The sequence below is a fragment of the Epinephelus lanceolatus genome, chromosome 16, assembly GCF_041903045.1.
Source record: "Epinephelus lanceolatus isolate andai-2023 chromosome 16, ASM4190304v1, whole genome shotgun sequence".
Taxonomy (NCBI): Eukaryota; Metazoa; Chordata; class Actinopteri; order Perciformes; family Serranidae; genus Epinephelus; species Epinephelus lanceolatus.
Window position 1 is genome coordinate 35,595,307 of NC_135749.1, and position 26,176 is coordinate 35,621,482.

At 40.4% G+C, this 26,176-nt stretch overlaps 1 protein-coding gene across 3 annotated transcripts in view; it reads left to right on the forward strand.

Annotated features, from left to right (window-relative positions):
- Nucleotides 1–4,250: 4,250 nt before the first annotated feature.
- The window catches only part of tnxbb (tenascin XBb), a 109,235-nt gene continuing 87,309 nt past the window's right edge, over nt 4,251–26,176 (forward strand). For 2 of the 3 annotated variants that reach the window (XM_078176031.1, XM_033637131.2), the window contains exons 1-4: nt 4,251–4,337; nt 13,834–14,255; nt 17,349–17,406; nt 17,617–17,835. In XM_078176031.1, coding sequence (XP_078032157.1) covers nt 14,121–14,255; nt 17,349–17,406; nt 17,617–17,835 — 412 coding nt within the window. In that variant the 5' untranslated portion in view covers nt 4,251–4,337; nt 13,834–14,120. Of the gene's footprint in view, nt 4,338–8,082; nt 8,232–13,833; nt 14,256–17,348; nt 17,407–17,616; nt 17,836–26,176 lie in introns of those variants that run through there. The other variant, XM_078176032.1, reaches the window with a different exon arrangement.

The following is a 26,176-nucleotide window of genomic DNA, read 5'->3' on the forward strand; positions in this document are numbered from 1 at the left end:
AATTGCCATTATTCTGTAATGGCACCCAGAGGCGTCAGGGGGAAACCCAAGTAAGGGAGCAAAAGTCTGAGTAAGGTGGGTGGTTGGGGTGATGGATGGGTCCAACAACCAACGACCTTTACCCGGGAGGCTGGTATTCACTCCCCATATGAATGTAAAATCAAACCCTGTTCTTTTTTGCTAAACCCAGAGGTGGAAAAAGTATTGAAAAATTCTACTCAAGTAAATGTACCTTTACTTTGATGAAATTCTACTAAAGTACAAGTAAAGCTACCCTTCTAAAAATCTACTCAAGCAAAAGTAAAAAGTAGTTCATTTAAAAGGTACTTAAGGTAGAAGTTATTTAGTTACTTCCAACAACTTGATGGGGGTCACTCCTATGCAGTGCAAAAGTGGTCCAGGGGTCATAAATCCAATCCAAAAACTAGTTATTTTTCTATGATGAACCATAGAATTCAATTCAATTTAGGGCTGCACAATATCATTAGGGCATCACCATCGCAATGTGTTCTTGTGCAATAGTCACATTGTGAGACTCGCAGTATAAGTTCATCATATCAATATAATATTAGTCAAAGGCAATATGCCATACTTATTTTGCTGGTTAATACTTTAGGCTGTGAAGTTCTCAATTTCCATGACGTTCGTTTCTTCATTCATTTCAACTGCTGCAACTGCTTGTGCCTCTGCCGAAGCACTCCCACCCTCCTCCATCTCTCTCTCCAGTAACTCACCGACCGGCACCAGCTGCTTGTTCTGGGTCAATTCCACACGAGATTTCCAAGATTCACCCCTTTGGTTTCTATTTAGCCGAAAACTTTTTTTTTTTTTTTTTTTAACTTAGTAACGGATGTGATTTCAAATGTAGCAAAGTACAATATTCCAGTCAAAATGTACTTAAGTAAAAGTAAAATTACAGATTTCAAAAACTACTGAAAAAATTACAAATTACACAAAAAAAAAATACTCAATTACAGTAATGTGAGTAAATGTAATTAGTTACTTTCCACCTCTGGTGACAACCAACCCCCAGAGCAGTGAAACAGCCATCCCCAACTGACCTCTTGACAAACATGTTACGCTAGCTACCACATGGCTTTAGCTTGCTAGCTAAAAGGTGACTCAAAAGAAAGAAAGCTATTACTTTTGACTTTTTTTTTTGATTATTAAATGACTAATAACCTACAAGCTGTTAATACAAAAACAACACCAACATGAAAAATTACTCTGACCACTAAAAATTATGAAATGTCTCCTCACCTCATTGTTTTGTGTGTGATCCACAAAATGGCAGTGCAAAATGAGCAGGATGTCAGACCTGAAGTTTGATATCAACATCATGTCACAGCGCCCTCTGGTGTGGCTGTAATAAACAGTGTGACAAAACCAACCCGTGAGACAACCAAGTGTGCAATAATGAGCAGACCCAAATGAAACAAATAGATTTTTTTTAGTTGTAAGTGATGATCCAGAATGAAAATCCTTGTAATGTGTTTTGCTGGAGGCAAAGACGACCAGTACTGCACAATGCCTACGATTTGCTGTTCAATCGATCAAATTGGGAAGAAACAACTGTCACTTTAAGCCTTAAAAATAGTAGGACATAAGGGAGAGAAGTGAAAACAAGATACTGAGCAACAACAGCAGATGTGGATCAAAAACGTTTTTCTTCAGTCTGGAGGAGCGGAGTCAGCTACTGTCAAAGGTGAACTTTAAAGTGTTAAACATGCTTTGAGTTGGCTGCAACTCCAAAATGCTTTTCCATGTTTTTAGCCAGGAGTCGACACAGATTTTTACCAGCCTTTCAACAGACCTCTGGGAACAGTTGACATAGTAGGTGGAAAACACTAACTAAAGTTAGCGAACGTTAGCTAATGTTAGCTAGTAATGTTAGCTAGCAATATTAGCCTGACAGTGGTGCATCTATGCACAGAGTTAAAGATATAAAAGACAGTAACTCAAGCACATTTACTCACCAGACCAAAATAAGACAGCGTGTCATTTCATTCATGGACCCAATAGTAGTAGTGCACAAGGGCCATTTGTAATAGCAATCCTATCCACAATGGGCAAATCAGTTACTTTTGTTCATTTCCTTCACATTCAACATGAGTTTAATTTTTTCTGATGATACCTGTTGCCTGCAAGTTCATCATTTTAGTTCACGCAGGATATGGATTTATCACTTTATGCTCTCCATCTGAATTTGTGCATCATAACAGTCAAGTGATAGCAAACAAACTATGTGATAGACTATGTGATTTTGCTGAAATTCTGCACGTACAGAAATGACCTGGATACAGCACTGGAGGAGGGACCCCCTTCATTCCCATAAAAGTTGCTCAGTGGGCCATGAAGCCAAAACAGCTCTATTTCCGCTGTATGAAATTACCTAGATAACCTGCACTGTGTGACCTATAAAGCAGGCACACTAGAGACTTTTGCCAGTTGAGAAAGATATCTCTGGTCAAGCTCTTCTTGACTTTCCAAATGTTATCAGATGGAATGGATCAAATCCTGTTAGCAAAACCAGTCATGTCGTGGGACTTGTAACAGTCAAAAAAAAAGGGGCCACAAATTTACAGATGTCTCTTTCCCAATGTAAGTCTACAGGGAGAAGTCTTTTTGGGCCGAATGGCATCACATGACTGGCTCCAAGGTTGTAATTCCACTGTTTGGCCTCTACAAAAAAAGGCATCTGGGCCCAGTGCACTTTCTGGGGCATGGTCATAATAGTCAAGTGATGGCAAACAAGTTATGTGATAGACAATATTTCATTTTAGGTAAAACTTTTTTGTTTTTTAAATATGCAGAAAATCTGCAGAGATGTGGTTGAAAATCTGAAGGCACAGATTCCATGGGCTCATTTCAGACCAATGATTCATGACAAGACAAAACCATTTTAGAACGCTGCAGAGAAAAGTTGCAGTGGTGTGAATTGGCTGGTGTAATGTGAAGGTGAATGTATCACCTGTTTTGTGTGTAGCATGCAGCTAGGCAAAATGACCACAGACAGCATGGTTGTTTGCTGCGGCAGGTGCTCTATTCCCACCAAGCCCTCCGTTTCTGTCCTTTTGGTGTGCCAGTGTCAGACGGAGGGTTGCTGCATGTGCTTATGCCCCCCCCCCCCCCCCCTCCCCCCGAAGCTACAAATTATATTCAGCCACAAAATAAGCCTGAAAAGCTGGAAATCAGAATGGAAGAACAGAGAGTTGTTGGGTAGAGATGATACACTGTCTCATGGCGATGGCAATTTGCAAGTAGTTGCCTGTTTCACCTCGTCTCATAGCAAATGTTGGGCCTGAACTGGGCATGATATGGTGTGAGTTGGCCCAAATGCAATAAACAAAAATAAAAGTGCAACAAGAAACAAAAGTATTCAATAGTATTCAGACCCTTTTGGTTTTTTTCTTATGTTGTTTCCTAGCTGTATGCTAAAAATATTTAAATTCATTTTTTCCTACATTTAATAACCCATAATAACAAAGTGAAAATGGGACTGCAGAAATGTTTGTAAATGTATTAAAAGGAAAAACACTCATATATCTGCAAAATGTGTCAAAAGTGAAGGGGTCTGAATACTTACTGAATGCACTGTCAATATTACTGTAATTCAAAATGTCAGGTGATGACTTTATAACTTTGCAAAGTGTATTTTCCATTAATTTAAATAAAAATAGCTTTTTATGTTGATATTTGGAACAATGCATTCATTTAAAGTGGGCTTTGTGCAACATGTGGTTCCAAATTCAGCTCCTTAACAATCATCCAGACAGTCTGTCACAGCAGTATGAGCATCTTGAGACTTTGTTGTACATCCTCTCCCTGAACAAAACAAGAGTGGCTGCAGCCAAGTGTCTGTGTGTGATGTCAGTCCCTGGAGCTGCTTCACTGACAGTCAACGGAGAGCAGGTTTGTCAGCACAGCATCAACATGTGAGTGATGCAACAAACAAAAGTCAGTCGAAGCAGAGTCTCTAACGTCATGGAGTGTCCAGCAGAGGACAGAGACCGCTTCAAAACATATTAAAGATTTTTAGGTCCCCACGTTCCCTTAAAAACATCTAAAAGTTCAGATGTTTTCCATCGTGAATCCTCCGCCCAACAGGGACCTGTAAAGCACATAGAATTACATCAGAGAGAAAGAGAGGAGGAGGAAGAGAGAGAGGAGAAGGAGAGGGAGGAAAAATTCCTCAAGTATGAGAAAATTTTACAGCTCTCCTCCCCTCTCTTTCTTTTTTTTCCTTCTCTCTCTGTCTGTCCATTCCCTTGTCCTCCTGGTCCTGCCGGTCAGTCAATGAAGCTTCACTGAGAGAGAAAGTCATCAGCTCACAGCAGGTAAGATGCTGCTTCTCAAAGTGTTTGATTCAGAGATTTTGAAATAAGTTCATTGATAAGAATGGCTATTGCATCATTATTTATGAAAAGAAATTCTGTTTGCAAATTAAACAATTAGAGCTGACATGATTTGGCAAAAAAAAATTAACTGGCATATTTTTATTATCGATTAATCGCTGGCAAACATTTCCTTGTTAAAGCTTCTCAGTTGTGAGTTTTTTATGTGATGCTTAACCAGATATCTTTGGATTTATATTCTGATTAAATTGGACAAAACAAGCAACCTGGGGCTTTAGGAAATGATGATCTAATGATAAATGCAACAATATATTCAATATTCTGGATAATTTAACGAAAATGTTTTAAATGTGTTTATTCTATCTGCACTGCTGATGAAAGAAACTTTTGCATGACTTTTGTGACTGTTAGTGATTTTTCATTTAGTATGATGAGTCATAAACGTTCCTGTGCAATTCAATAATGTTTATTTTTCTTGTATCTTGTATAATCTGCATGTGGGATGAGTTTGTTTCAGCCTGATCAATATCAATCAAAACAGAAACAAGACAGATTATTACAGGAATATTGAGAAACAAGAGAATATGTATTGGAAACAGGTGAAATCTCTCCATTGGCATATTATAACTTGTTTTCTCTGGATTTTTGTAGGGGTTACAGGCTAAATGAAAAGTTACAATGAGGATGTTTTTAATGCACTTCACTAACATAAAGGTGACAGGTGGTTTCAACAGCATTGACTTAATATTAAAGCTTCTGCATGCATGCACATATTGAAACATGCTGCAGTGTTAAGCATAGTGGCATATGTGAGAACCAGAAACTTTTTAAGTGACGGAGCTTCTTTCTCTTTTCCAAATGATTTCATAGTGTTGTATGTTGTCCATGTGACCTCGACCTGTGAAAGTCTCCTTCTGGCTGTTCAGACTTAAGTGAGTGTGTCACCGATGCTCGTTAACGAAGGCATGTGATGCCTGTCAATCATTACGTCAGTAATAGCAAATCAAAGTGTCGTAACGTGAAAGATATTTTGACCAAAAATCTTCACTGTCTCCCTTAGAAAAATAAGCTTGTTCTTAGTGAGTTAAAAGCTGCAGAAAAAGTTAGTATGTGGACCTTGTGTTAAGGTTTTCAGGGGGAGGTAAACTACTATTTCCACGGTAAAAAAAAAAATTGCTTAATTAAAGATTATTATTATTCTTTAAAGAGGATTCCAATTTAGTTTGTATTTGCAGGTGTTGGAAAGCTCTTATGTGTGTGTTTTAAAGCCGTTACTGTCTCTAGATGGAGCTATGTGAAGCCTGATAAATGTCCTCAAGTGATGTCACTTGAGTCAGCCTCAGCTGAAGACTACGAGTCTCGGATACATTAGCTGCTTCTAGCATAACACATCTAAAGGTGAAAACTTGAGTGAATCAAGTTGAGTTGCATTGTGGGTAATGTAGGTACCAGGTTTTGAGAAGGAAGCATGTGGAATAAGAGAGACAATATGTCTGGTTCTGCTGTGTTGATTTTGATCTTCTTTTTTTTAAATTGTAACAGTCCATCATGACTTTGATAATGTTAAAAAGGTACAATCATAAATCGGTGGAGAACTTATCAGGAGCAAAAAATCTTTATTATCATGCAATCAAGTAAACAACCTGGTCTCACAGAAATTCCTGTAATGACCACAATATCTTAACACCACATCATGTGTTAAACTACAAAAACAACACTAATGGAAAGCAAATTAGGATCCTCTGTTGGTTCATCACTCTCAGTGGTTACTGTTATGACCCCATAGGGTGGGGGTCAGCAACCTTTACTACCAAAAGAGCCATTTTTTAACAAAATTAATTCAAACAAATCTGCCTGGCCCCGCAAAACATATTTGAGCCTTAAGGTAACACTGCGTATTCATTCAAAATGATCCCATTGACACTAAAAATAGGTGTAAATGAGCATTCAAAATATGTTTTAGTAAATCATGTTTATGTTTTGAATTTGTGTTTTGGCCTGTTGCGCCACCCACCGCCGTCTACCAGTCACGCAGTCAGTAGAGTCTCAGCATCAGTTACAGTTACGACTGAGCTACAACAGCCCGGCAAGCAGCATTAGCAGTGTCCCGGTACATAGCATTAGCAGCCGGCTCCTCCTCAGCTATATCCTGGCAGCAGCGTTAGCAGCAGAGAAGCCAGACTTGCTCGAATGGTCCGCTGGAAAACCAAAGATCAAGGACGCGGCGACACGGCCCTGCCACGGCAGCCGTCCGTGGGCAAACAAGTCAGTCTCCAGCATGCCGCTGTCCAGCAACCTCGAATCTGTAGGGGAGGGGGGGCGGACACGACTCGCAGCAGTATTTTGAATTTGAGTGCAGTAACCGTTTTGGCCACATTCTTACATACAGCACCTTTAATATGTCCCTTATGTACCAGTATCACTCTACAACATACTTACGTCCCATACGTGACAACTGTGGGGAATTTTTTTATGAAAGCACAATCTTTTTCTAAACTTAACCAGGTAGTTTTGGTGCCTAAACACAACCATGGCGCCGCCGCCACCACGCAGTTTAACACATTATGTGCCACCACCACGCAATCTGGTGTAAAAAAGGTTGTGGTCATTTTATTGATTTCTGCGAGATCACATTGATTTAAAAAGTGAAATTTTCAACCAGAGATTCCATGATGCAGTCAGTGAAATATTTTATCACTAGAGGAATTGCATTTCCCAAACAATTGACATATTTTTGGTTTTTATAAGTTATAATGTGATGAAAGGAAAATAGAGGTTAGTTTATTTGTTTGTTTTTTGTACTATGAATGTAAATAAGGTGCCAAAGTGCATACAAAGCATCAAAATAGATCTTGTTTACAGTAGAGAATAGAGTTTGTTTAACCTTTTACGTATCTGGGTGAGGAAAGCCCATGACCACACGCCAATATATGACGAAGTTGGAGTGGGAATATGTTGGGAGGGTATGGCGGATGGCATATCACCTGGGTGAGACACATTCCAAGCTGCATACCATTATTGGAGACCAACAAAAAACTACACCATTTTTTAGTGAGTCATCACTGCATTTCCAGCAGCTTTTTAGACAACAAACGTGACAAACAAACGCTGCTGCATTTCCTGCCAGGATAGTGGCACATAAAGCAGTTATTTATAGCCAAAATATAACCAAGTGGTTTTGGTGCTTAAACACATCCACACGTTACCCACAGCGTTACATGTACAGTTTCAATATATCTACAACATTATTACTAATGCACAACTGCAACGTATGCCTGATTTGCAGGAATGTACAATACTAACATTTTTCTTGAGGACTGGGTTGGTGTACTCCTGACCTGCATGGGTCTCCTGCGATTAGATTTGTTGTGTTTATTCATTTTATCCGATAAATATTTTTGCTTTGTGTTTATTATCTGCACCTGTCATTTTGCAAAAGTGACCCCCAGGCAAAGCAAGCTGAGTTTCCCTGTGTTAGAGGTTTCTTATTAAAGTATGAAATTCATTTTATTGTTTAACTGCCAAAAAACTTTTACTAATTAAAACTGTATTAATAATTAGTGAGCGTACAACTTGTTCCACCTCATACATGAGTGCCTCCTGGTATCATTTACTTACAGTCTTGTCACAGCATTAACCAGAGCCAAGTTTGTGTATCGAGTGCCAAGTTTGTGTTTGAGCATGTTGCTCAGGAAGAGTTTATTTTGGCTGCTGCAGCTCGGTGTGAACAGGAGGAATGAAAACCAGCAGCAGTGAGACCAAGTAAAAGTGAAGAACAAGTGTGGAGTCTTTATGTTGCGTTCAGGGGATTTCTATTGCCCTCCTGTGTTTTCTGAGAGGAGCAGCTGGAGCAGCTGGAGCAGCTGTCACTGGCAGGTATTTACAAGCTAATTGTTCCCACTGAAGTCAGTAGAGACGGCTCACTAATGGGCTGAGGTCTAGACAAAGGTGTGTGTTAAACTGCAGATGGTGAGCTGAACTCTTCAAGGGTCAAGACAGGGAAACTCAATGTGAGCAGAGGCAGGTTCACAGAGGAGATGCATCAGGTTGAAGGAGACTTCAGTGCACATTAACGTGCTGCAGTAGACTTCTTGTGTCCAGTAGAAAAATGTGCTAAACAAACTTTAAGAGGGGAAACAGATTATCAGAAGCTGGGTATTTGAATATGTCTTAAAACATGTCTGGAGGGGGTCTTTCCATTTATTTTCCCCCATTTATCATATATATAAGAAAAGAATCCTGCACACTTTTAGTGATGTTAATGACTGTGTTTTGGTTAATAACCTAAGTACAAATGATCAACAGTGTGCAGAACACTTTGGGTTTCTTAAACGCAGAAGAAAATACAATTCTGTCCATGAAACATTGGGATAATAACTTATTAAAAATGCATACAAAACTTTTAAGAAACAAAATACTCAGTTAACAAAATGAAATACATTTACAGACTGACTTCCATGTAATTCATATATTTATTAATTCTTCAGTGTTTTCAATCAATTGCTCATCACGTGTCACCTCTCCACCAGCAGAGCAGCACAGTGTTGTTGTGGACTCGGGTCCAGCTCTGGGAGCTCTGAGCAGCTGGTTTGGACATTCAAACCTGCTGCTGCAGAACGTGGATTTGAGCTGGATGGAGGACACACAGTAGAAGTATTAACTAGCTTTGGTTGTGAACCTCTCGGGGGAGACACGCTTGTTAGATCATTCAGGGTTGGACTCATATTTGTGGATTCTCTCAGCTACTGGATGTGTGCTGGAGGAAGCATCAGGGGAAAACTCCAAGTGTGATCATACTTATCTTTTCCCTGCAGACAATAGGCTGAAGTCTAATAATAACTTGGTCTCTTGTGGGGTTTTCCATAAATACTGTTTGACTATAAAACAGAGTAACATTTTAAGTAATTTAACACCCTAAAGCTCCCATAGACCAAGTATATAGTTTTATATTTTTGCCAATTCAGAGCTCAGTCACTATCAAGTGTTGTACATCATATGATTCAGGGGAACCTACCCTTTGTTTCTGGTGCAGTGTAAAATTATCATTATGTGTTTCCTCAGTGTGAGCATACCATATTTAACATTTTGAAAAAGAGACAAGTAAACCAAAGGGAAAACAAATAAAAAAAATTGTCCTCAGAGTTAAAGCTCCAGTAGACAACATTGTTTTGGTATAATTGAGTAAAAAATTTTATAATTCCCTCTAAGCATAATGTAAATTAAGTAGGTTTCTGTACCTCACCATGGCTCTGTGTTCAGCCTCTAAAGAATCAGTATCGTGCCGATGTGCATCAACCAATCAAAGGTCAGCTCAGACCACTGCATTCCTATTGGCTGTTCTACTGCATATGTGCGTTCCCGTGCCGCTGGCAGAAGGGGAGAGCAAGCGGCAATGGCGAACAGTGCACCAGGTAAAATAGCTATTCCAGCATTGGCTACAACTGCCTACACGGCTAAACAACCCAAAAAAAGGAAGACAGAACTTGGTTCCCCGGAGCCAAGGAGGGAGGGGAAGGGTGAGGTGGGGCCGGGCCCGGCCGGAGGGCACAAGGGTTGGCTGTGGGAGCGGAGCCGAGGGCTCTTCGCGGAGAGGGAGAGCCGAGCCTCGGGGGTATGTGCGGGGCGGGCTGCTGCACGGTGAGGGAGAGCCGAGGCTCGGGAGTATGTGCGGGGCCGTGAGGGAGGGATGGGGCGGGCTGCTGCGTGGTGAGGGAGAGCTGAGGCTCGGGAGTATGTGTGGGGCCACGAGGGAGGGATGGGGAGGGCTGCTGCGCGGTAGGGGAGAGCTGAGGCTCGGGAGTATGTGTGGGGCCGCGAGGGAGGGATGGGGCGGCCTGCTGCGTGGTGAGGGAGAGCTGAGGCTCGGGAGTATGTGTGGGGCCGCGAGGGAGGGATGGGGAGGGCTGCTGCGCGGTGAGGGGCTCGAGAGGCTCCCAGAGAGGGAGAAATAGAACCAAGTAGAATAAAATACTCGCATGCTCGTCTGGTAGGAGGGGCTCAGGGCAGAGACGAATGAAACCTAACTCAGATTAGACTCAAAAGTCAACCATTTTTAGGCTTTCTACCTACTGCAGCTTTAATGCAGGGAGGCGGCCAAATTATTGTTAGGTATTTTAATTTGAGTTATACGTTTATGTTGTTTTGTTTTGTTTTGTTTTTCAAAAGAAATATACAGTACAGGCCAAAAGTTTGGACACACCTTCTCATTCAATGCATTTTCTTTATTTTCATGACTATTTACATTGTAGATTCTCACTGAAGGCATCAAAACTATGAATGAACACACGTGGAGTTATGTACTTAACAAAAAAAGGTGAAATAACTGAAAACATGTTTTATATTCTAGTTTCTTCAAAATAGCCACCCTTTGCTCTGATTACTGCTTTGCACACTCTTGGCATTCTCTCCATGAGCTTCAAGAGGTAGTCACCTGAAATGGTTTCCACTTCACAGGTGTGCCTTATCAGGGTTAATTAGTGGAATTTCTTGCTTTATCAATGGCGTTGGGACCATCAGTTGTGTTGTGCAGAAGTCAGGTTAATACACAGCCGACAGCCCTATTGGACAACTGTTAAAATTCATATTATGGCAAGAACCAATCAGCTAACTAAAGAAAAACGAGTGGCCATCATTACTTTAAGAAATGAAGGTCAGTCAGTCCGGAAAATTGCAAAAACTTTAAATGTGTCCCCAAGTGGAGTCGCAAAAACCATCAAGCGCTACAACCAAACTGGCACACATGAGGACCGACCCAGGAAAGGAAGACCAAGAGTCACCTCTGCTTCTGAGGATAAGTTCATCCGAGTCACCAGCCTCAGAAATCGCAAGTTAACAGCAGCTCAGATCAGAGACCAGATGAATGCCACACAGAGTTCTAGCAGCAGACCCATCTCTAGAACAACTGTTAAGAGGAGACTGCGCCAATCAGGCCTTCATGGTCAAATAGCTGCTAGGAAACCACTGCTAAGGAGAGGCAACAAGCAGAAGAGATTTGTTTGGGCCAAGAAACACAAGGAATGGACATTAGACCAGTGGAAATCTGTGCTTTGGTCTGATGAGTCCAAATTTGAGATCTTTGGTTCCAACCGCCGTGTCTTTGTGAGACGCAGAAAAGGTGAACGGATGGATTCCACATGCCTGGTTCCCACTGTGAAGCATGGAGGAGGAGGTGTGATGGTGTGGGGGTGTTTTGCTGGTGACACTGTTGGGGATTTATTCAAAATTGAAGGCACACTGAACCAGCATGGCTACCACAGCATCCTGCAGCGACATGCCATCCCATCCGGTTTGCGTTTAGTTGGACGATCATTTATTTTTCAACAGGACAATGACCCCAAACACACCTCCAGGCTGTGTAAGGGCTATTTGACCAAGAAGGAGAGTGATGGAGTGCTGCGGCAGATGACCTGGCCTCCACAGTCACCGGACCTGAACCCAATCGAGATGGTTTGGGGTGAGCTGGACCACAGAGTGAAGGCAAAGGGGCCAACAAGTGCTAAACACCTCTGGGAACTCCTTCAAGACTGTTGGAAAACCATTTCAGGTGACTACCTCTTGAAGCTCATGGAGAGAATGCCAAGAGTGTGCAAAGCAGTAATCAGAGCAAAGGGTGGCTATTTTGAAGAAACTAGAATATAAAACATGTTTTCAGTTATTTCACCTTTTTTTGTTAAGTACATAACTCCACATGTGTTCATTCATAGTTTTGATGCCTTCAGTGAGAATCTACAATGTAAATAGTCATGAAAATAAAGAAAACGCATTGAATGAGAAGGTGTGTCCAAACTTTTGGCCTGTACTGTATATATATATATATATATATATGTAATATATACACTTATACACTTATATATTTGTTATATATACACTTAAGGCCACTGTACATGTAACTTTGGGCCCAGTTTAATATGCAGCTCAGTTCTATACAATATATGGGGTCTCTGCTCCATCTCAATTTCAGCTACAATAAGGGGTCCTTGCCCTAAAAAAAGAATTGAAGACCCCTCATTTTGACCATTGCTGAAAACTCTGATTACATGCTTGTCAACTTGATGTAATCGACCAATTTATGATTTATTACTGACAATGGACAGATTATTGTTTGCAAGACGGTGTGTCCAGAGGACATGAGCAAGAAGCTTTGTAAATTACACTTACCGGCCACTTTATTAGGTACACTTGTTTAGCTGTTCTTTAATGCCAATAACCAATGGCTTTAGGCATGTAGACATGGTCAAGACGACCTGCTTAAGTTCAAACCGAGCATCAGAATAGGGAAGAAAGGTGATTTAAGCAACTTTGAACGTGGCATGGTTGTTGGTGCCAGACAGGCTGGTCTGAGTATTTCAGAAACTGCTGATCTACCGGGATTTTCACACACAACCATCTCTAGTGTTTACAGAGGATGGTCTGAAAAAGAGAAAATATCCAGTGAGCAGCAGTTCTCTGGGTGAAAATGTCTTGTTGATGCCAGAGGTCAGAGGAGAATGGCCAGACTGGTTCAAGATGATAGAAAGGCAGCAGTAACTCAAATAACCACTCGTTACAACCGAGGTCTGCAGAAGACCATCTCTCAACCAACAACATGTCGAACCTTGAAGCAGATGGGCTACAGCAGCAGAAGACCACACTGGGTGCCACTCCTGTCAGCTAAGAACAGGAAACTGAGGCTACATTTTACACAGGCTCACCAAAATTGGAAATAAAGGTTGGAAAAATGAAGACTGGAAAAACGTTGCCTGGTCTGATGAGTCTTGATTTCTGCTGGCACATTCAGATGGTACGGTCAGAATTTGGTGTAAACAACATAAAAGCATGGATCCATCCTGCCTTGTATCAACGGTTCAGGCTGGTGGTGGTTTTGTAACAATGTGGGATATTCTTGGCACGCTTTGGCATACACCAAAATCTCTGGAGAATGTTTCCAGCTCCTTGTTGAATCTATGCCATGAAGAATTAAGGCAGTTCTGAAGGCAAAAGTGGGTCCACCCCGGTACTAGCAAGGTGTACCTAGTAAAGTGGCCAGTGAGTGTATACTGATATACAGACTCTTAGGTAGTTATTACACTAGTAGATTTACACATGTTGACTTTGACATATTTAAAGTGTATTCATAAAACATGAGTTTATTTTTAGCTTGATTTATCAATTGAATCAAGGCCAGCAAGGCCTAAAGCAGCTTAAATAATAAGACATAAGGATCCATTTCATGAAATACTCTTCATTTATTAAATAAATTAACCAATAACAGCATGACAATTAGTCTAAATAATCAGCCCTTAGTCTGATCCATCATCACAAATTACTCTTTCAGACCAAATTACTTTTTCCGTTGTGGTTTATTGGCTGACACGCTGCACTGACAGGCTTGTAAACAGCTAATGGCCCCACTTCTGCTAATTGTGACCAAAGTGGAGTTGGCTAAGCTAAAGTGAACCTTTAAGGTGGGTTTAAATGTGTGTTTCTGTCTTTGTTCCAGACAGGGAAAAATCCCTTGAGCACAGAGGAGAGACGGGGGGAAAAAGGAGCGGTAAATGTCATCACCTCTGTGGGACCTGATTGAAGTGACAGCAGTTGACAGAGATCTCTTTCACCTGCAGCTCAAGTGCTACTAATCTGTTCATCTTTGGAAACAACCAGCTTTAATTCAACCAAACTAACGGCTTCAATCAGCTCAAGTTTCCTGAGCAGTCCAGCATCTTTCCCTTCTTTCCTTCTTTTTCCTAAACAACCTGAGGAGGAATTTTTCCTGCTCTGACCCCAGCGATGTTTCCCTTCATCCCCTCCCTCCTCCTCATCCTCCTCCTGGCTGCACCCGCCCTCCTAACCACATCAACCTCCCACGAGTTACAGGTCAGAGGTCAAAGGACGCTGAGGGATGCCAAGCAGGACTCCATCAAGGTGAGTCAGTGGATGGTTGGATGAATAGATGGACTGGTGGAATTTACCAGTGGCAGAATTTAAAGAAGAGATAAAATCTGTCTGAATTTAGGGACCACTTCCATCAAAGGATTCAGGCCATTAAAATGTTCCTTCACAAAATCCAAACTGAGCTAAACCTGCTCCTCCTCTTCAAATGAGAAAAATAATGGTGCATCTGTGACTTTAAGGAGTGCTTCACTTATTGCTCAATGTATGAAATTTACAACTGGTTACCGAGCTCGAACACACTACCATTGGCTCCAGTGCATTTTCAAAGGCATCCACTTTAATGATCCTTCTCATTTAAAGAGTAACTAAACCCTAAAACCATTTTTTTCAGCTGATAATCATTGTTTCTGGTTGTATAGTAGTGTTACTGACTGATCCTGCTCAAAATCTTGACAGTTTAGTGCAAACTGTTGAAACTCTACATTTTATTTTAAAAATGTGGTATGGCATGCCCTCTACAGCTTGAAACCTGGTTACTACATTTGAATTTACATTGGAGGCGAATGATTCTTTATCGGGGCGAATGACGTCACTAACCGTCCACGCTAAACCTGCCCTCCTCCCTTTACTCCTCCCCTTACTATAAAACCATTCTGTCCGCAGTTATCAAACTGATAGAGAGTAGGTTGGATCAGAGCAGAGAGAGTAGTAGAGCAGAGAGAATAGCTAGTAATAGAACCAAGTAGGATAAAATAAGTCAAAGTGTGGAGAAGGGGACCGGCTGAGCTCCGGCCGCTTCCCTTCTGCCCGTGTGCCACCATGGGCACAATGAAAAGCCCTCTCTCCTCTCCCTGCAGGAGGGACAATCTTCACTCCACCCCCTTCCTCAGCCGCTCGCCCCCCCCAGCTCCGCCTATCTTTTCTGAATTTTTTAAAATCAAGCTGTGGGTGGAGTAATGCCCAGAGAGGGGTTTTAGTTCCCCGTTAAAACAATACCTGACACCATGTATTTCCTCATACTCACTTAGACATACTAAGCAACCTTATTTCTTAGTTCCCAAAACTAACAAAGAAATTGGCAGATATGCCTTTAAATTTAAAGCTCCCTCTGATTGGAATAATACCTATCAACGTAAGAACATACTCATTGCCCCACTTTAAAAACTAGTTATTATTATTTTTTATTTTTTTTATTTTATTTTATTTTTTAAAATTATATTGATGCTCCAGGTGTCTTGTGGCATATACATCCCTTTTTTTTTTAATGTGCAGGTATTGTGGGCTTATGGCAATAATGGGGGTGGATCAGTAGATGAGAGCCATGAATATATGTTGTATGTTGTGATTGTGTCCATTTTAATGAAGTGTGTTGTATGTTTTGTGTTAGACCAACACAAAAGCGAGTGGGCCCATTTCAGAATTATGAATATTATATCAGAAATCAAATGATTATGATAAAATGGCCCCTGACCACTAACATGTCCCCCCCTCTTACCTCCAGTGGTTTAACTTCTTATCTTACTGCAGTGATGTAGAAGTGCTCCAGTGTCCCTGGTAGGCCAGTTTATAGGAGGCGTTTTAGCACTGAACCGATGATAATGTCACAGCTCTTAGTATTCCCTCAGTTGTCCGCTCAGTTTTTAATTGCCACTAGTGATGGCGAAAATGAGCAAATTAATCTTTTTGAACAACTCTTTTTAGTGTCCGGTATGTAAGTGTTTAAATCAAACTCCACCAGCCAAGGTTGATGGTGCATTCACGTGCTCCTTAGATGGTCGTTCCTCTGACTTCAGTGTGTTCATGAGCTTTAAATTATAATGTGGAAACAACATGGATGCTACATGTGTTGTATTTTGTTACCCTGAGCATCCAGACTAGAGGCTGGCATTTTTTCGGGAGTCCCACGGGTCACGTCCCACGGGATGGGAATCAGTTTCACTATTCATCACGTGATTGGGACAGGATGGCAATCATAATTAGGCCTGTCGCGATATGCGATAAGTCGGTTTTGCACGGTAAATTAAAAGGAATTAATTGCCATATCCAGGCGTGTTTGTTTTCCTCATCTCTCTCCACCAAAGAGACTGGACGACAAGAGCGTTCACTTCCATGCATCGTCTGGCAGCCAGGTGAGTTGGTTCATTAGCGTAATGAACGGAGGGAAAGCTCTTGTCACTGAGTGTCTTTGTCTCTGTGGGGGAGGCGGGGCTATGGGCTACACACACATAGTGCGATCTTCGTGAGGGGGAGACGAGGTGGAGAAGGAAAAAAAAACAGAGAAAGACAAGGAACTTGTTCCTAAACCAAATGCCACGGCCCCTGTGTGGGAGTGTTTTGGATTTAAACCAAATGACAGAGGGGAGCCCAGTAATTTGGACGAGCCGGTGTGCCGGGTTTGTTCTAAAACCATCTCAACAAAAAGAGCGAATACGACCGACTTAACTGCACACCTGAGAGTGAGAGACTGAGAGACTGTTTTTCTTGTATATTTATTTATATATTTCGATATTTTTACGTGTTATTTCAGATATTTACATTTCTTTTTTGCATTCCTAAATATTCTCGTTAAATATTTATTTCTCTTTAAAAGGGTGTACTTGCATCAATATGCCTTTATTATCATTACATAAGTTTAAAAAATGGTCTAAAAACAGCAAAATTACAACAATAATAAAAATGGTTTTAAAAACACAATATTACGCAATAATTTCTGATGAAATTAATCGGCCAGCAAAATTTGTTGACAACATGTTGATAACGAGCAGTAAAGGAAACTGATATGGTGAGCAATTACATATAATCAAAAACACATTTTTCAGATTATTCTGGCACCACATGAATGCTACTTGCTCCTCAAAGAATGACAGATTGTTGGCTAGGGATATTTCTGCAACATTGTATTGAGCTCACATAGCCGAACTACATACCAGTGGGGTGCTTAATTAATGCAGTAATATAAATATTTTCTATTTGTTGATATAAACTTATACATAATGACTGGTAATGCACTGAAGAGAAGTTTTGTGGGGTGAGATAGGTATAAGATGTAGCCCCAGAGCTAGGACGCAGCAAACATAACACAAAGAAGTACTTATGATGCCTCTCACATTGTACTTGTTACAGGTGGTGATCTCAGAGGGCTGTGCCAATCAGGGGGATTCATCTGATGTCAGCCAGGGAGGTAAAAACCTGCACAACACAACACATTTTGTTTACACTATTAATCATTCTGATTTTAATATTGTTTGACATTGCTGAAAAATATTGTCAACAAATGTAATTTTTCTTACAACTCAAATCAGTGCTGGTATGAGTCTGTCGGGTTGGAGGAACATCTGAAGTTCAGTCTCCTTTTTCCTCCAAGTTTTAATTCAGCCTGTTCGTCTCTTAGGTAAAGAAATCGACCTGACTCCTGGTTCTCCTCTAGTCCTGACTCATAAGATCAAACTGGTTCCATCAGGTTCAGGTTTAGGAGCTGGGTCTTGTGGTTGCGAGGCGGACTTTGCTGCCCTGCGGGAGCGACTAGAAAGGCTGGAGAGGGAGGTGTCGTCCCTTAGGGAGAAATGTGGAGGAGCTGAAGGAGGCTGCTGCACCTCGAAGGAGAGCAAAGGTAAAAGCAGCTCACTGTTACTTTAAAGTATTTCTCTTTAACTTAAAATATTCATGACTATACAGTATGAGAATCAAAGTCAAGTGACTTTAATGCATATTTTAATAATAACAATGACAGTGCTTATAGTGATGAACCTCTGGAGAATTATCAGCTGAATCTGCAGCTCCTCTCACCTTTATAGAGCTTCAAAGCGAGTTTTAGCTCAGTTTTTATCCGCCTGGCCCACAAGTTTATTGTTCTGGCTCACTCATTGCTCTCATAGTTTCCCTTCAAACAAAAATATGTAAAAGCAACAGTACACCTCCTGCTTAGCAGCAAACAACAGACCCACACACTTAGTGTCCAGCTGGTGAACATAATGGAGCATTTGGCAGCTAAAGAGACAGATTTTTCCCTCAGGAGCTGGTGGAGACCAAAAACAGAGCTAAAAGAGTGATTATTGGACATACATTCATCAGGTGGAAACAAACCCAAAGACTCCTAATGAATCATCATGCTGCTCTGAAACTGCTGGATGTAGAAATAAGAATAAAATTGCAATATCAACGTAAAAAGTAAGGTCTATGCCACCATCAAGTTTTAAAAAAATCAATTAAAAATATTTTGGCGAGAGGCTGGAGCTGTGGAGGAATAAGGGGTGGATCTGACTGAGAAACCAAGGACACTATCAGCAAACAGCCTGTCACGCAGTGCGGCCTGCCGTTAATTATGCATAACCCTAAGCCTTAATAAAATGTAAACGGGTAAGTTGTAAAAAGATGCATTCCCCTGCACAGTTGTCATGAATGTTGAAATTAGCTAAAGGGACCAAAACTGTGTTTTGTACCAGGCTGTTGACATGTTTATTTCTGCTGTAAAGTTGAGCATTTTACCACGGGGGTCTATGGGGATTGACTGGCAGACGCAAGTGGCCATTAGAGGACTGCAGTTTTTGGCACTTGTTGGCTTCATTGTTGTGAGACTCAAACTGAGGTCTGGAGGCCCTCATGGGTCCTGAGATTTTCCATCATTTTAATCCAAAGTTAATTACCTAAGACAGCCCCGCCAGGAAGTTGCGATGTTGCGATCGCAACAGTTAACACAAATTCAGCCAACCTCAGTGAATTCCGTGCGACCTTGCAATTTGTCCAATCACCAGTCACCATCAAAACAAGTAAAAACTCATTTCATTGTAGTGATCAGCTGTGGCTACCCCCACACCCCCAGCCATCACAAATAGATTCTAATTCTGTGGAAAACACTAAATGTTCATAATGATAAGCTAGCAGTCCAAGACAGGATCACAGCTATTTTTGCAATTGTCACTTGCCCCTCAAACTCAATTGGAAAAATGCCTGTAAACATAACAACATGCATTGCAATTTTTTCAGAAAAGCTACCATGAAATCAGGCATGTCAGGCCACAACAATCCCCAAAACAGAATGTTGAACCAAAATTTAATTTCAGAAAGTCATCCAAAATGCATGATCATAGTTTAAAATCTGCCCACAGTCATCCTCATCACTATTAGCTGTGTGCTGTGCACTATGACAGCAAATACTCGTCTTCTCATGTGATCTAATATCATTATTTTGGTATCAATAACATAACAATCCAGTCTAGACTCTTACAGTTGTGTCATTTCAGACTGTAATGACTGAACATGGCCTAAAAGTTCACATCCGGGTTTTTCTTTTCTTACTTTGCTGCCCAGCATGTGTTTATAGCGACATGTGTTGTAGAAACACAGCACTGAATCCTCTTTGTTTATTGAAAAGTCCCCTTTCTGCTCATCTGTAGTTAGAGCTGGAATCTTGTTGGTCAAAGACTGCAAACAAAACCTCAGACTTAAATATCATAACAATTATTGTTTGACTGAAATAAAAAATTGTACGAACATTCATGTTCCCCAGAGAGTAAATCAACTTTGGTGTTCTCCTGACTTTATCTCCAGCACCACCATCAGGTTGACATTTGTTGTTCTGAATGAAATGTCCCAACAATTCAATAGTTTGCCATAAAATCTGTTTCAGACAGATGTGGATAAATGTCCATAAACCTGCTTAGAAACCAAGCAATAACCTTCGGGGCTGAAAAATGAAGCCAAGGCAGAAGTGCCAAAAAGTGCAGATCCTTTAATGACCACTTGAGGCTGGCTCCAAGAGTGAGTTAATCCCCATAGACCCCTATATTAATATGTTCAACTTTACAGAGGAAATAAACAGCATTTTTACAGCCTGGTACAAAAAACATTTTTGTCTCTATGGCTAATTTCTCAGTTCATGACAACTGTATGGGGTTGAATTTTTCTGTAACATGTTGACGTGTTATTGAGTCTTTAAGTTATGCATAATTAAGGGTATGGCTGCACTGAGTGACATGTGGGTTCTGTACACCTTACGTTGGATAGGTAATGTAACCATGGTGTAACTTGAGATTCACAGAGTATAGGCGTAGCTTTAGCTGTCACTTTTTCAGTGTGTTTTCAGTTCATGAAAGTAAATTGCAATGTTTTTAGCTACCTAAAAAAGTCTTCTATAGCGTTTGGTGTTGCCTATCAACATTACTAATAGATCTAAATTAGAATTCATTAATATGTGTTAGCACAAGGAGGCCATTCTGCAGTGAGCTATTCTTGATTATTTGCAGCCTTGCCAATGAAAGCAAACAAATTTGTCCACAATCTATAAAATTCTCTTTCCCTGAGACTTTTCCCTTTTTGGATTTGGAATCCACAGATAGCCTAGCTCGGAAGACTCAAGACTACTGTAACTGGTGAAGTTTTTAGAGAAAAAGCTGTTAGGCCGTAGACATATGATGTACATTTTAATTGAGGAAATGTTGAAACATTTTTTTAATTGATATATAGGCTGTGCATTTTTGCAGTAAAAGAATGTAAGAATGACATTAGGCCTGCAACAATAAATGAAAATCAAAATGTATTTCCATATAATTTTCTGTTAAAGCTGCAGGGAGCCACTGGAAGGATTAGAAAGATAGTTCAGATTTTTTGAAGTGGAGATGTACGGGGTCCTGATCCACAGACAGTGTATTACCTACAGTAGATTGCGGTCGGCACACCCCCAGTTTGGAGAAGCAGGCTGGAGTCCCAACATGGAGGCTAAATGATCTACTGCTGTGGACATCAGCTTAAATGTATACTATATTTACATTATTCCCTCTTCTTTACCTCACCGTCAGACAGTGATTTCCAACATGAAAATGAAGCTGTTATATTTCTCTCTTCAAAGCCACTGTTTAGAAAAACAGTGATTTAACAACACTGGAAACAAGAAGCTGCTGGTCTTCTACTGCCTCAAATTATTTTCATTTATTTTAATTGTGTTATTGTGTGACTTTTGCGTTTAAAGGGATAGATCGGATTCACCAAAGTCACATAGTAATGCAAACTAACTAAGTTGTCAAAGCAGCTGCAGACCAGCAGCTTCCATGTTCAACAAGCTAAAATGACTGTTTTTGTTAATGGAGTCTGGTGGCTTTGACTAGAGCATAGATGGGGAACTTAACCTTTTAATGGCTTCCATATTGGAATGGGTTGTCTGAAGTGAAGATAAAGGAGTTGAAATATTCTTAATACTTTTAAACTGACTTTGATTTTGTTATGAGGCTTAAACATGTTTTGATGCTGCCCTAACAATGGCAGTACATTGCTTAGCTTCTGTGTTGGACACCAGCCAGATTCTCCTTCTCCAAACCGGCAGCATGCCGACTGACATCTGCTTTATGTCATACACTGACTTTGGATAAGTACCTCATACAACCCCACTTCAAAAAATCTGAACTATCCATTTAATGTCGTTATAATTTTGAGAGTGTTCACATCTGTGCATCAGCGAAGATCAGTAACTTTAGCCAGACCTCTCAGGTTCATAAACTTATAATTAATTCCAAACAACACAGATTTTATTTTAGTTAAAAAGACAATAAAATGATCCAGACAAGATATTGTGCCTCGTTTGATATTTTTTTCACAAGTTGCAAGTTATGCCTAAAGGTGGTGCTAGAGATAAAGTCGCGAAGTCATGAAAAATAAACCCAAATCATAAACAAGTCATAATGTGATAAAATCACTGGGAAAAATTTAGATGGTGTAAAACAGGAAGAGAATAAAAAAAATATGAACAAAAACATAAATCATGCTGCACTGGTCCTTTAAAACATATTGTAGGAATATGAAACAGAGCATTTCCTCAGATCAATAATAATTGTTAAAACATAAATCAATACATGTTGAGTCTGACTCACAGTTCACAGTCCATATAATTCTCATCTTTCATCTCTCCCTGCTGTAACTCTTTCAGTCACGATCTGCCCGACTGCCTGCACATGTCTCTGTTCCACCCAGTCGCATGAGTTCATATTACTTCACTGTTTCTGCCTGTAGCCTGTAGTTCTCCCCTTCCACTGACTCATCACACACACGCACACACGCAAGCACACACACACACACACACACACACACACACACCTGCAACATTAAAGTGTGACCTCCTGCTTCAGCAGACTGATGACACATGTATCAAACACTGGAACATGTATTTACATTCTTTTAACAATTCTGTTTTTATTGAAGGCAGAATTTAACTCATACTTACAGACTCCTCTTTTTTGTGAACACACACATACACAGCCAGCAACACATAAAACATAAAAAAACTACATAAAAAAATAAGGATGTCAACAACAACAATAACAAGAAACAAAAAGAAAAGTTGAGGGTAAAAGCAGCAGCACAGTCGCCAGAAAAAAATGTTGGCATTGTATGTTTCTGCAAACTATGAATATATTACATTTGTACATTTCATATGTATCGTGTAATTTCCAAAGTAACATAAGGTGTTTCTCAAAGTTAAGGAAGAATCCTCAAACGGCCTGGTTTCAAGGAGGCTACATCATCGAACCCCACAAAAAGACTGTTCCAGTGCTAAGGATCCTTATGAATTTCACCGAGGACTGAGTTCTTCTTTCAGATAAATTCCAAGGATGCATGTGTGTATCCTCAGCGGGTATAAAATCCCCACAATGCTTTGCACACGATTTGCTGGAAGTGAAGGCGGGGCCTTTTCAATGAAACCTGCGCCAGTGGAGCTCAGCAGGATTTAGATACATAAGTCATTCATTTGGATTAATGTCTCCAGGAGTTTTTATCATACAAGCGTCATAAAACATATTGACAGAAACCTCATAATTTACACTTTCCAATGTGTCCACTGCGAGATTTAGATTTGATTTAGATAAAACATAACCGTTTTTAAATTAATCATTTACAGCAGAGATGGAGCGCTAAGTGTCCACTTCCACTGCCTCAGTCTGCTGAGGATTAATGATGTACACCTGGGGACACTGGTTGCCCTGTTACAATTTGTGTTCACTGAATTCTAGGAAGGACTTGTGCCTTGCCTCTGGAGGATCCTTCCTTAGAAGGACTTATCATACCAAGGAAGGATCCTTGACTTTGAGAAACACCAATGGTATATGAGCTGATTTTGTCATGTGGAGGGAATGGGGTGGTTTTTGTCAACCCACTACGAGGCAGGATTTGGAGATAGTGAGGTAACTTCAGGGTTTTTTAGTACTACGAAGCTGGTTTTATGTAAGATATAGCTTCGTCCACATCAAACTAAATAGCAAAATATACACTATACTAATATCACATATAGCCTAATGATATCTACATGTAATTTAAGTCTCGGTTGAGGGTGAATTTTGGATTGTATTTTCAATATTTCACATTTTCTGTTATAAGATTGTAGAGTATCGTTTACATCCCACAATAATGACATTTTTATGTTTTGGAGTGCCAGACACTTTTGTCACTGTTTCATCTGATTCAATATGAAGTAGCCTACTTCATTCATAGTTCTGCTGCTCTTTCACATGAACGCGCTCATAGCTGGATAGGAAAACCTAGAGTTGACTGACCTAGTTGGTAACCAGCTTTGTAGTACCAGTTATCCAGACGGCCAATGTTAGGGTTAGTCAAGCCAGATACTGTAAGAAAAAGATATCCTGGGTAAGTTGAACTGGCGCCGTAGTACAGGCCTCCAGTCTCACTTCCAACTTGTCAAATCCTGATGCTTGGTCAGTGGCTGTAGGCGGCAAACATGGACCAGAGAGGCACCCTCTAGCAGTGGTATGAGAGGCACCAGGCGGTGGCATTTCTGACACTCTGGGCAAGTACTGATGTATAAAGAGCAAGAAAGACCACACAGGGCATGGTGGAGGGAAAGTAAATGGGTCCAACAAACTCCATACTTTTACCCAGGAGTCCACTGTTTGTGTCCCGTGTGAAACCAAAAGTCAATCGAGTGATTTTAATAACAGTGTAGTGTGCTGTTAGCATACTATGCTAGTGAGGTATGTTACGTGATGTTATATCACATTAGTAACAAATTATTTTAAGCCAAACCATGCTGTTTTTTTCTCTTTCTTTTTTACCAGTGTTTGTAGTTTATTTTGAAAAGAGACAATGCATGTAACAAGCATAAATTGACATGCCGTCCCTGATCATCCAAAACTGACGCAGGACGTGCACCTAGAGTGTCATTTTTGACGTGTAAGGCTACATAATGCAAATGTAACAGTTCCCTGAATTGCAGAAACGTACAATGCCAAAATTTATTCTCATCGTTGGGTTGAAAGAAGAAGAGTGAACTCCTAACATACAAAAAATGGACTCATACTCAAAGGGAAACTTTAGTATTTTTAAGCCTGGGCTGCATTTTCCTGTTTGTTTGTTTTTGTTTTGGTTTTGTGTGTGTGTGTGTGTGTTTGTGTGTGTCCAAGTGACTGATAGAGACAACGATTTTTTTAATTCTAGTATTGAGAGAGACCACTGCGGCCACAGCAGCAAAAAAAGCTGCAGTTTAATCTCTGCGGGCAGCTGTGCTCAGTCAATTTACGTCCATTAAAAATGCTTGTTTATTCCACTCAAAGGCTCAGAATGTTTTTAGAAGTGTCTGACTAAGTGACCAATGAAATCTTGCTGACTAATGGACTTTCTGGACTAACCTTTGGTCAACTACTACAAAAACTACAAAAACTTTAACACACCTGAAGTTGCACAATCCACAGTAAGTTGAGGCTAATATTAAATACATTAGCATAATTAAAGTTAAAAAACTTTTTAACAAACTTGTTCTAAAAAAATGCAAATTTCAAAACATGAACATGATTTTTGTAAATTCATATTGGCATTACCTTTGTTGAAGAGTGCATAATGGCTTGTTAAGGACTTGAAACTTGACTTTCTTGACTTTAGACTTGAGTGCAAAGACTTGTGACTTACTTGCAAAACAATATTACCACGTCTGTGTCCTCTCACTAACGTTTCCACTGTTGTTTTTCCTGCAATAAGTCATCTCTTGAGCAAGACTTGATCTCAATGACAAACAGACCAGTGAAAGGTAGAGAAAAATGCTTCAATTCTCTGTAAGGATCCTTTCTGTAATGTTATTAAATGCTCATAATAACTATCTGAGCCTGTTGGTGGCAAAAAACAAACACTTTTAGTGGATGTTAATTGAGAATGCCAACTGCAAGTAGGGATTACATAGCAGCATGTTGTGCTGCTGCTGCTGCGGCTGGCCTCTCTCTCAATACTGGACCAGTTTCAAACATTATTTTCTCCATGAGTCACTTTGTCACAAAAATATGTGAAAATAGGGTCCAGGTTAAAAAATACTTATGTTTCCCTATAAATACAGTACTTGAGTACTTGTACTTGTGACTGTGCTGTCAGTTAAATTAGTTTTGACAGATTTATGTTAGATTCAGTCCATCAGTCACATCCTCCGTCAGAGTGAAGCTGACCTCGGGACTGATCCCATTATAAACTGGCAGAGCTCAAAGCATGAGCTAACAGTGTGTGTGTATGTGTGTCTGTCCCCTCAGCTCTCTGCCCAGTGTGATCTCAGTCTCCATCTCCTCCCAGTCCAGTGCAGCTCCCCTCCACCCTCCTCTCATTAGTGAAAACAAGGCAGCGTTTCAGACTAATTAGAGAGGATTAGACCTCCACCTCCCAAACACTGAAGAATGAAGAGGATTCTGTTCTAAATAATTCAAGACGTCTGTCAAATAAACTTCCGTTATTGTGCTGCAACAAACCAGAGCTTCTGTCACTGCCCTGTTGGAGGTGAGGCCTGAGGGTGGAGATGGTCGTTTGTCCATCAGTTCATTAAAACCCCTTCACTTTCCTTGTACTGAGCCCCCTACCCTTTGGATGAACTTTACATTCTTGGCTCCACAACTAGTGAGACTATAAGAACATCCAAATAATTGGGATGATGTCTGTTCTGTTATGCGATGAATATAACAGATTGTAGATCGGTGGTTTCC